Source organism: Engraulis encrasicolus, chromosome 12, assembly GCF_034702125.1.
Source record: "Engraulis encrasicolus isolate BLACKSEA-1 chromosome 12, IST_EnEncr_1.0, whole genome shotgun sequence".
NCBI lineage: Eukaryota > Metazoa > Chordata > Actinopteri > Clupeiformes > Engraulidae > Engraulis > Engraulis encrasicolus.
The window spans coordinates 11,077,560-11,090,059 of record NC_085868.1 but is presented as its reverse complement, the minus strand read 5'-3'; the positions used below and the strand labels follow the sequence as shown (position 1 = coordinate 11,090,059).

General features: G+C 47.5%; 1 protein-coding gene across 1 annotated transcript in view; it reads left to right on the top strand.

Annotated features, from left to right (window-relative positions):
* pard3ba (par-3 family cell polarity regulator beta a) overlaps positions 1–12,500 on the top strand; it is a 343,229-nt gene that overhangs the window by 59,314 nt on the left and 271,415 nt on the right. Inside the window, exon 3 of the mRNA XM_063211618.1 lies at positions 4,509–4,683. Coding sequence (XP_063067688.1) covers positions 4,509–4,683 — 175 coding nt within the window. The remainder of the gene's footprint in view (positions 1–4,508; positions 4,684–12,500) is intronic.

Sequence of the window (12,500 nt, the reverse complement as noted above, 5' to 3'; positions counted from 1 at the left end):
TCTTTTCTCTCTCTGTCTCTGTCTCTGTCTCTGTCTCTGTCTCTGTCTCTCTCTCTCTCTCTCTCTCTCTCTCTCTGTCTCTCTCTCTCTCTCCTTCTCAGGATGTGTCCGTGACATCGTGTTTGACAGCTGCTGATTCCCCTGTCAACTATGATTTGACCGTGGACACTTTACATACACACCTGTTAACTCGCACACTCCTAGACGTCAGGCGACCCCCGCCCCACTGTGTGTGTGTGTGTGTGTGTGTGTGGTGTGTCGGTGCATGCATGTGTGTTCGTTCATTAGACACTTGATTGCCAGCCATCAAAGTCCAGCCTAGTGTGGCCAATCCATTTCTCCAATTTAGCCGCCACTAATGTGCACCAGGAAATGAGGCCCTGAAATACACACATACACACACACACACACACACACACACACACACACACACACACACACACACACACACACACACACACACACACACACACACACACACACACACACACACACACACACACACACACACACACACACACACACACCGACACACACCGACACACACCGACACACACACACACACACACACACCGACACACACCGACACACACACACACACACACACACACTCACACTCACACACACACACACACACACACACACGCGCGCGCGCACACACACACCGACACACAGACACACACACAGAGAGACAGACCTCCTGGGGTGGTAACATGGTCTGGGTGTACAGATAGTGGGGTGAGATATGTTGGCAACATGACAGGAGTGAGTATCAGATTAACCATGGGTTGGTTATTTTCCCCTCAAGTAGTGGGGGAGGGGGAAGTGGGAGAGGGAAGGGGAGAGAGAAGCGGACAAAAAACATACCTGTTCAGAATGAGGTCAGCTTTGCCCATTGCAGCTATAAACACAACTCACCCACAGAATCGCTCTCGTTTTTTGTTATGCAGTTGCTTTTATTAGATTGACCATTTTGAATATCCAGAAATGCACCATTTTAGCAGCAAAACTTACTGTACTTTGGTCATAATAGTGAACATTAGTTTAGTACCTAGTGAATATTAATGAAAAGATCAAATTTGAGCAACAGGCAGCACAGTGTCAATGAGCATTGTATTTGTAATACCTACCCTGGCCACAATCCTACTAGCCAGGGGTCCGTTTCTCGATTCTTGTCGTTGCTAACCGTCTTAAGACCGTCTTAAGACCGTCTTGCCGTTCCCTTGGATTTAGTGGTGAGCGTCGCTGTCGAGAGAGTTGAGTCGCTCTTACGAAGGACGTTGCTGCTGTCGTTAGCAAAGACGCTTTCGAGATACGGACCCCAGGTCAACAGAGATGAATTTGCTGGTGATTCCAAAAGTCAAAACAAAGTGTGGAGAGGCAGCCTTTAGCTTCTATGCTTCAAAACTTTGGAACCAGCTTCCAGATGACGTAAAAAATGCACCCACTATTGATAGCTTTAAATCTACACTCAAGACAAAGCTGTTCTCAGATGCTTTCCCCTAGCTTAAATTACATATCATTCTTTTTGTATTATTATTATTTTTGTTTTTATGTTTATTTAATTGTTTTATTTTATTTTATTATTATTTTTACCTTATGTTTTATCTTAATGTTTTAAATGTGTTTTACTCTAATTTATTTCCTTCTTTCTTCCCTGTTTCCTTTCATTTACATTTGTTAACTTTGTGAAGCACATTAAGTTGCACCTGTGTATGAAATGCGCTATATAAATAAACTTGCGGCGTTGCTTCAAATCAAATGAATCGCGATTGTAAGCCTATGATAATCAGGCTACAATCTTACACAGTGCACATTTTTAAGAAGGTTTTCCAGATCAAGCTCTGTCTACCAGCTTCATGCAACAGCCATATATTAAATGTAATACAGCATTTGAGCTCAATTGTATCAGCATCAATGCAATCATTACCCCAGTCTTCATCATACATACAGTAGCACTTATGCAGGGTTAGAGGATCAAACTGTATTTGCTTATGCGTATCCGATCCATACGGCATGCAGTACGGATTGACTGACCCCGCAATGCAAATACCATAGACTGAAGCTCACCGGGAACATTTGCCATCACTAATGGGCCTGTCTGATTTCTCATTTGTAGTAAGTGACCTTAGCAACCAGTCATGTTTATGAGTGGATAGATCCCTCACCCTCCCCTCTCTTCTGCTCTTTCTTTCTTTCTTTCTTTCTTTCTTTCTTTCTTTCTTTCTTTCTTTCTTTCTTTCTTTCTTTCTTTCTTTCTTTCTTTCTTTCTTTCTTTCTTTCTTTCATCCTTTCTTTCTTTCTTTCTTTCTTTCTTTCTTTCTTGCACCCCCTTGTGCCTGCTTTCTCTCTCTAAAATACTCTCTGAAAGATGCAAAGATCTCTTTCTCCTTCTCTCTCTGTCTGTCTCTCTCTCTCTTTCTCTCTCTCCCTCTCCCTCTCCCTCTCTTCCATATTCATACAGTATATCAGGCCTATTCCCACCGGACATCTTGTGCGTTGTGCTGTCCTGTGCGTTGTGATGGACTATTGTATGGAGGGAGTCGCGCCATGTAGGCGAGGCCAGGCGAGGGGAGTGACCCTTCTTCATTAGTGGTATTAATCCCATATGAGCGCTCCATCGATGTTTGGTATTGATCAGCTCGTTACGGCCCGAGCGCTATAGGGCCTGTCACAAGTGGAGGGCCGGAACAAGAGCACGGGGTTCACCCTTTTACTAGCCATCAGCGGTCGAGACATGAAAAATGGATTGTGTGTGTGTGTGTGTGCATGTAGGGCTGGGTTTGTGTTTTGTGTGCGTGTGCACGCACGTGCGTGTGCGTGTGCGTGTGCGTGTGCGTGTGTACGTGTGTACGTGTACGTGTGCGCGTGCGTGTGTGTGTGTGTGCGTGTGTGTGCGTGTGTGCGCGTGTGTGCGCGTGTGTGTGCGTGTGTGTGTGTGTGTGTGCATGTGTGCGTGTGTGCGCCACGCATGCGTCTAATACCACTAATCCTCTGTTGGGAAAGGGTGCAGTAATAATGGCCAGTAAAGTATATTGAGGTGCAGGAGCAGCAGGTTGTTATTGCTTTGCGAGGGCCGAGGGTCTACGGTCATCACTCCCTGTCAAACTTTAGCTGCCTCACAGGCATTTTAAAAAGCAGCATTCAGTGTCTCATTTGGACACACGCACACACTCACACACATGCACACACAGGCGCGCGCACACACGCACACACACATGCACACACACGCAAACACAGTAAGTTCAAAAGCCATCACTCCAACACCAACAAAATGAAAATGGGGTACGTCTTTATTTTGCAGTCCTCTTTATTACCGTGTGCAATTTGTAGCCTAGTGTAAGCTTAATAACATGTCCGGTGATGTTATATTGGAATGAGAAAGTACTTACAGTACACTGCAGATCTAACCCCATTCCTTACAGTGTATGACGTTGGTACATTATAACAAGGATATTCAAAATCTTAGTGCTGCTAATTATTGTGAATAATTTCTGTCTGTAAGCACATTTCCTGACTGCTATTGCAAAATGACAGCGTCACAGATATTTGGTGTGTGTGTGTAACAGAAACCAGTGGTATTCTTATCGGTTTTGTTGCCGTTTCTGCGGGCCCTCTCTTCTTCTGCCACTGCTGTAGGAATTATTTCCACTACATTTTCTTGTGTTTAGACTCAAGTGTGTAATGTCAGTAAATGTTTTTTTTATATATATATAATGCTGTGTGTGTGTGTGTGTGTGTGTGTGTGTGTGTGTGTGTGTGTGTGTGTGTGTGTGTGTGTGTGTGTGTGTGTGTGTGTGTGTGTGTGTGTGTGTGTGTGTGTGTGTGTGTGTGTGTGTGTGTGTGTGTGTGTGTGTGTGTGTGTGTGTGTGTGTGTGTGTGTGTGTGCGAGAGTATTGTGTCCTCTAGTTTCACTTTATTTGCTATAATTTGCTCTCGCCACAGGACTCCATCATGCTTTGTTAGGTTCTGCCTGTTATTCTCAGCCCTCTCTTGCAAGTGTGTGTGTGTGTGTGTGTGTGTGTGTGTGTGTGTTGGTGCCCTGGCTGGTGTTTGCGGGATGCTATTTCTGTCCTTGTCACAGCTTCGTCATGCTCTTTAATGTTAAAGCGCAACTCTGTATGGTGCATCTCTCACACTGCTCTCTCTCTACCCCATCCTCTCCTCCTCTGTTCTAACTCTTCTCTCCTCCTCTGCTCTAACTCTCCTCTCCTCTCCCTCTTATTTCTCCCTCCCTCTGTCCTCTACCCTCTCCCACGCTCCACCCTTCCATCTCTCCTCTCCTCTCCTCTCCTCTCCTCTCTCCTCTCCTCTCCTCTCTTCTCCTCTCCTCTCCTCTCCTCTCATCTCCTCTCCTCTCCTCTTCCTCTCCTCTCCTCTCCTCGCCTCCTCCTCTTCTCTCCTCTCCTCTCCCCTCCCCTCCCCTCTCCTCTCCTCTCCTCTCCTCTCCTCCCCTGCCCTCTCTTCTCCTCTCCTCTCCTCTCCATCTTCTCCTCTCCTCTCTGCAGCTGGTGGCGGTGTTTGAAGAGCAGGAGGTCCACCAGAGGGCGGTGGTGAGCCCGGGTGGCAGCGTGGCGTCTGGCCGCTCTAGCGCCGCCTCCACCTCTCCAGACCCGGAGATCAGCGCCCTCATGCCCGCCGCCGGAGCCGAGATCGAGGTCACCAGATCCGCCCTCAAGTCCAGTATGTACCGTCCTCATCTCTGTCAGACATGCACTACACCACGCATGTCTCTATTCAGATGGATCTCAACTCTCACACTACCATACAGTACACTAGGAGTGTAAATCACAGCCTCCATGACGATACGATTCAATATCGATATCTTACTATAGATATACACTATAGTCCATTTGATACGGTACAACACACACACACACACACACACACACACACAGACACAGACACAGACACAGACACACACACACACACACACACACACACACACACACACACACACACACACACACACACACACACACACACACACACACACACACACACACACACACACACTCAAGAGACTCAGTTGACATGACAGACACATTAGGACTATACAACTGTCCCCAGGCAGGGGGTTTCAATTCACACACAGACACAAGCAAGCAGACTCTATCCCCTGTGCACTATACAGTATGCTCCACTTGATAAGGTGGGGAATAGATTAGATAAAGTTGAAGCTAATCTTATCTAATCTAGTGCAGTGGATCCACCTCACATCTCTCTTTTCTCTACCCATTGTACTACAATACACATACCAGGGTATGGAGAGGCTTAAAGGGACACTGTGTGAGATTTTTAGTTGTTTATTTCCAGAATTCATGCTGCCCATTCACTAATGTTACCTTTTTCATGAATACTTACCACCACCATCAAATTCTAAGTATTCATTATGACTGGGAAAATTGCACTTTTCATACATGAAAAGGGGGATCTTCTCCATGGTCCGCCATTTTGAATTTCCAAAAATAGCCATTTTTAACTGCAAAAATGACTGTACTTGGACCATACTAGAAAATATTTGTTTAATACTTAGTACATTTTCATGTAAAGATCAAATTTGGCAATAGGCAGCCCAGTTTCAATAAGCAACGTAGTTGCAGTACCTTGTTTGACCATTTCCTGCACAGTGTCCCTTTAAGTCTATCTAAGGTGTTTTAAAATCAAACTAAACCTAGGTCTGCCAGTATAATGTGTGTTGTGTGCATACTAATGTGCACTGCAATCAATGCACTGTTTTATGATAAAATTCATACTTTTTGGAGTGTTTTGCTGTGTGAACTGCCGTCGCACTACACAATATGTACACTTTTGAAATGCTTGAAACAGGGCAGTGGCAAGGCCCATTTATTTGCTTGCAGTTTGATTGCGTTTCATTTTGCCTCTCTCTGAGGCACCTAGTTCTCTCCAAGGCACATAGAAACTGCTATTTGGGATGGACTGTTTGTGTGTGCGTGTGTGTGCATGTGCGTGTGCGCGTCTCTGTGCGTGTGTGCTTGACTTTCTGTGTGTGTGTGTCTGTGTGCTTGACTTTCTGTGTGTGTGCGTGTGCGCGTCTGTGTCTGTGTCTGTGTGTGTGTGTGCATGTGTGTTTTAGGGTGATGGAGAGAGAATAAAGGGAAAAAGAGAAAAATGAGCTGTTGATGGTGGGGGGGGGGCGCGGACAGTGGGCCCTCCCAGAAGGCTGCTGTACTGTATGCCTGCCTGGCTGGAGCTCAGGGAACTGCTCGCACGCACGCACGCACGCACGCACGCACACACACACACACACACACACACACACACACACTTAGACAAACACACTACGTATCCCAGGTGCCTCTGCACGGCCCATCAACAGCGGTCTTTGGTCTCGCAGCCTTGGTGGCGCAGAATGGAGAAAACAGCTGTGGTTCCCACGTGAGCGTAAGGGATGACGTTAGACGTTTAACGCGTGTGTGCGTGCGTGAGTGCGTGAGTGCGTGCGTGCGTGCGTGGGTTCCATATGAGGGTAAGGGAAAACTTCAGGTTTAAGTGTGTGTGTCTGCATGTGAGTGTGTGTTTCTGCAGAGGTGTGCCTTTGTGAGAATGTACTGTATATGTATGCATGTCTATGTGTTCACTTTCTCTCTCATGCTGCGTACGTGTGTGCGTGTGTGTTCAGTAACCTTCTCAGAGACACGTTTGCACCTGGCGATGAGCAGTGCCTGCGCACTGTAAGAGAAAAAACAAGAACATTTGTGCTTCTGTGTGTGTGTTTTTACCATATGTGTGTGTTTTATCGTGTGTTGTATGAGAGAGCAGTGGGGAGGGAGTTTTGTTGTGTATGCGCTGGCACAACGTGAGACTGAATTCTCCGCCACTCGGAGCACATGGCTCAGTTTACAGAGTGAAGTTGGATTAGCCAAACCAAAATATTATTGAGGACATCACAAGCCTCTTTTCGCATGTGGGTCTTTGCCCAACTGCCTTGTCATCTGCAGTGGTGTGTGTGTGTGTGTGTGTGTGTGTGTGTGTGTGTGTGTGTGTGTGTGTGTGTGTGTGTGTGTGTGTGTGTGTGTGTGTGTGTGTGTGTGTGTGTGTGTGTGTGTGTGTGTGTGTGTGTTGTGTGTGTGTTGTGTGTTTGCACGCCCGTGTGTGTGTATTTGCGTTTGCCTTGCGTTCACAGCCAGGGAACAAAGGGAACGATGATAGGAGGAGCAGTGGAGAGTGAAAGTGTGGAAAAAGGGATTGAAACCGCTAAGGAAAAAAAAGAGCGCGAGCTCTTTTTGCGAGCTGCCGTGCACGTCTTTGATGTGCTACTCTGAGACTTTGGCCCGCTAAAAAAAGGACCAACTCCATGGCCCCCTAAGACACACACACACACAGACACACACACAGACACACACACACATACACATACACACAGACACACACACAGACACACACACAGACACACACACAGACACACACACAGACACACACACTTTTAACATAATGAGCCCAAGGGCAGCATCCTTTAGAAGGCTTCTCATTTAGTGCAGCTGTGCAGCCCTTTCAAGGCGTGACTGACAACCTGTCGTCTGTCAATCAATCATTCACTCACTTAACCCGTGTCCGCCACCTTCCCCTCCACTGTGTCTCTTTCTGACGCCCCTCTCTTCTCTTATACTTCTTTCCTCTCTTTCCCTCTCTCTCTCTCTCTCTCTCTCTCTCTTTCTCTCTCTCTCTCTCTCTCTCTTTCTCTCTCTCTCTCGCTCTCGCTCTCGCTCTCTCTCTCTCGCTCTCTCTCTCGCTCTCTTTCTCTCTGTCTCTCTCTCTCTCTCTCTCTCTCTCTTTCTCCTTCTCTCTCTCTCTCCATCTCTCTTTCTTTCTCTCTCTCTCTCTGGGTCTTTCCCTATATCTCTGTTCCTTCCTCTCCCTTTGTTGTTTGGTCTCTCTGTCTGTCTGTCTCTCTGTCTCTCTGTCTGTCTCTCTGTCTTCGTCATGGTCCCTAGAGCTCACTGACCCACACAGGGCCATCTCCTCATTCCCTTTCTCCAATTTTGGGCTGGGTGACCCAGTCACCACCCTGCTCCCATCTCAGACACACACACACACCCCCACATCCACAATAACCTAAAGTAGCATCCCCTCACCCCGTCTTTGACTGTGTGTGTGTGCGCGTGCGTGCGCGTGCGTGCGCGTGCGTGCGCGTGTGCGTGCGTGCGTGCGTGCGTGTGTGATGGGAGCAGGCTGATCACCCCCTCCACATCCAACCCAACCCCCTGCCGCATCACCACCTGCCCCACCACAGGCCCTCCTGTGTGGGGTGCCACCATGCCCTCTGCTCCCCACAGGGCTCCACCCTGGGTGCCCCCTACTAAAGCAAGCCAGGGTCCCAGGGCGTGGCAGCCAGGGCAGGGGGAGGCCCGGCCCACTCATCGGGGTTCAAGCGTGGATGACCCACTTTCAGAAGAGTTTTTTTCCCCTTTTTTAGTCTGTTAAGATTGAAGAACTGCAGCTGATAGAGATGTTAAGCGTCTTTTGACAGCTGAGGCTGATTTATTGTCCTCTTCTGGATGTCTGATGTGGGTGTACTCATGCATGCATGCACGCACGCACACATGCACACACGCATGCACGCACGCATGCACAGATGCACACGTTCTTCTGAAAAGAAAGGACAGTGATCATAAATGTAGCTCTTCTCTTACTGGTGCATGCAGATTTGGCCACTCTAATAGGCAAAGTGTTACTTTACTTTACTTTACTCTCCTTTACTGAACTTCACTCATTCTTTTTTACTCATTGCACGGATGCGCACACAGATTTTACAACAAGACACACAACCGCACTTCTCACATCATTCCATTTCTTCTACATGTATATGTGGCCATTTGTATATTTGTATGCATCTTTGGCCACTGATAGGGAAACTTTTAAAAACACACACATTGCACACACACTTTTTTCTACAGCTATCTTCAAGTAACTTTTAAACAGCCCACTCTCCCATGCAGCCCTCCCCCCGCTTCACCCCCTTTCACCCTCACCTCCAACCAGCCACCCCCCAAACACACACACACACACACACACACACACACACACACACACACACACACACACACACACACACACACACACACACACACACACACACACACACACACACACACACACACACACACACACACACACACACACACCACCCTCCCACTGGTAACTGGATTACCAGCACTAGTGAAGCAGCAGCCAGCTGAGCGTGAAGCCCAATTTAAAATGGCTTCCTTTCTTAACCAGCTCTGAGAGTACCCGCGCGCACCCCACCCCACCTCACCATTAGCCCGTCCCCCCCCCCTCCCCCCCCTCCCCTGGCTTCATCTTTGCATGGCCCTTCTTCCAGGCCTAATTCAGTTAGCCGCTGACCTCTCCTAGCAGCTTTTCCCCGGAGCGAGACTGATTCAATAAAGGCAGACCCCCCAAGCCCCCCCCCTCCACACACACACACACACACACACACACACACACACACACACACACACACACACACCCCACCTCCCCCTTTCTTTTGTGGCATCTGCAACACCCGTATCCAAATTAGAAGTGCACACATTGTCACACACACATGCGGTTTGCGCACACACACATGCAAAAGCTAACACACACACTCCCACACACACACACACACACACACACACACACACACACACACACACACACACACACACACACACACACACACACTCCCACACACACACACACACACACACGCACGCGTAGGGAGATTATGCATGTGGTCCTGTCCCGTCCATGAGATAGCCACTCTTTGGAGTTTGTCATCATCCTGGCCATCCCTCCTAAGCGCATTGGGCACGGTGTTCTTTGTTGTGGCGTGAATCGTGTAATGGGGAGCTCCCTGTGACTGGCATGTTGTTATTATATCGCACAGCTGACAAGGATATTCATCGCATCCTTATGTCCCCAGCGACAATGTGGGCCAGGCATAAGTGATTGAGCACGCACACACACACACACACACACACACACACACACACACACACACACACACACACACACACACACACACACACACACACACACACACACACACACAGACACAGACACAGACACAGACACACACGCACACACGCACAGACACACAGACACACAGACACACATGCACACATGCACACATGCACACATGCACACATGCACACAGACACCAACATCTGCTTGGCCTTGGGTCTGAATATTGTGTGTGTGTGTGCGTGTATGTGTGAGTATGAGTATGAGTGTGACTCTGTGTGTGTCTGTCTGAGGACCAGTGAGGGACAGGTGTTTTGTCTGCTTGCATGTGTATGTGTTTGTGTGTGTGTCCGTGAGTCTGCTTGCTTGTGTCTGTGTGTGAATTGAAACCCCCTGCCTGGGGACAGTTGTATAGTCCTAATGTGTCTGTCATGTCAACTGAGTCTCTTGAGTGTGTGTGTGTGTGTGTGTGTGTGTGTGTGTGTGTGTGTGTGTGTGTGTGTGTGTGTGTGTGTGTGTGTGTGTGTGTGTGTGTGTGTGTGTGTGTGTGTGTGTGTGTGTGTGTGTGTGTGTGTGTGTGTGTGTGTGTGTGTGTGTGTGTGTGTGTGTGTGTGTGTGTGTGTGTGTGTGTGTGTGTGTGTGTGTGGATATGTGTGTGTGTGTGTGTGTGTGTGTGTGTGTGTGTGTGTGTGTGTGAGAAGTCTAGCCACAAAAGGACAGGTGGGTGTGCGACTGCGTCTGATCTCAGCAAATGCCACCTGCTGCTCTACCAACTGCTCTGGGATCTGTGCTAAGGACCCCAAACGCATCCGCTAGCAAAAACACACAGCCACACATTTCACAGCCAACCACAGCATGCAGCCTGGGAGCCATGTGTGTATTTACTGGCGCTCCAAGAGCGTCAGTCTGGTGGCCACATTGTATAGGCTTCATACTCTGCTGAGATAACTTCTGGCTTGAATCAACACGTGTGACCTTTAGCTTGTGTAGCAAGAGTTAGTGTTTTTCTCGTTTTATACAGCTATTGTTTTTTCCCCCATGAAGGATATTGAATGTTAATGCTGTATATCTTCGGTAGCTGTGAGAGAAAAGTAGGGAGTGCATGCATCCTTTTCTCATGGTAAATTCAGGAATTTGAAGTTTGAGTAAAGAGGAGTTATGACGCACGAAAAACAGACTCTGGATTTAGCTGTGCTTATCTGAACAACCAGCATCTTAAACTCGGGACATATGTTTACCCTCAGGTTATAACTTCTAGTTCTTCAATACGAATAAACAAGGGCTTTCTTTCAAGTAGCTCTTTCTCATAAGGTACTATTTCTCATGCTGGTCTTCTTCCACCCAATCTTACTTTCTGACCACAGCTATCACGGCGTTGAGTAAAATGCTGTCCACTTTTGTATTTTTAACAGGATAAAGTTACCATTTGACGATTCATTTCCACCACGTCTTCAGTAGCCAAAGTGGCTGCTTAAAAAAAAACTAATTTTGCACAGTTTTTCCCAGATTGTGGTGGATGAGAAATTATAGTATGCCCTGTCAATGTGCCAAGGCTCCCAGTCTGCCTCAGGCTGGAAGCAACGCGTATGCACTGAGGCCCAGGCAGGCACCACAACAGGCCTGGTGGAACACTACACATCAGAGATTCTTTAAGTATAGAGATATGCCAACATAATAGGTTTCTATGGGCACCTAACATGACCAGGTTCCGGTCTGCCTAAAGGGGCGTGTCATAATGCTCCTAGCATTGAATAGAACAGTCCTCAGGTCTGCCTAGATCTGCCTAAAGGGGGATTCCCCCCCAATAATAAAACCCGGAAACAATGGGCCAATGGAACCTCTCTCTTTCTACCCTCTCTGCTACACATGCTCTCTTGATTGGCAGCAGCCTCCACCCCAGGTCGCCAACATCAGTCTGCAAAAAAAAAAAACATGCTTGTGTGGCGGCTCCAGGAATTCCCTTAATAGCTCACCTCTCTGCAAGCCCTAATCCCGAGCTAAACTTTTTATGAGTGCAGCCGCATGCAGCAAACGCTCTCATTTCAAGCCGACAAAAAAACCTCATGTGTTGAGCAGGGCCCCTCTTTTTCTACATTTTTACTCTTTTTTTTTCTTCTCCCTTCCTCCTTCTTTTTTCCTTCTCTCCTTTTTCACTCCTTCATCTTCTCGGTAATCTCTCCCATATTTGCTTTACTGCCTACATTCCTGCTGTCAATAAAAGCCAAGTTTAAAAGTGAGCTGGCGTGGCCACAATATCGCCCACTCTCTCCTTCCACCCCACGCACATACACTACCAAGCTTTAAATGCCTTAACGTCACGCCACTTTCGCTGAAGACAGGGTAATATTTTTTTACCTCAGGTGGCCTCTTTGAAATGCCGCAGCAGCCACTGTTCATTTTCTGGAGACGGAGAGAGAGGCAGAAATCGAACCCAGGTGTTTTTATTTTAAGCACATTACTCAAGAACTACGTTTAAAAAATAAAAAAAAAGAAGTCTGTGACACACGCCTAGGCACTAACCAGAACAAATGCTA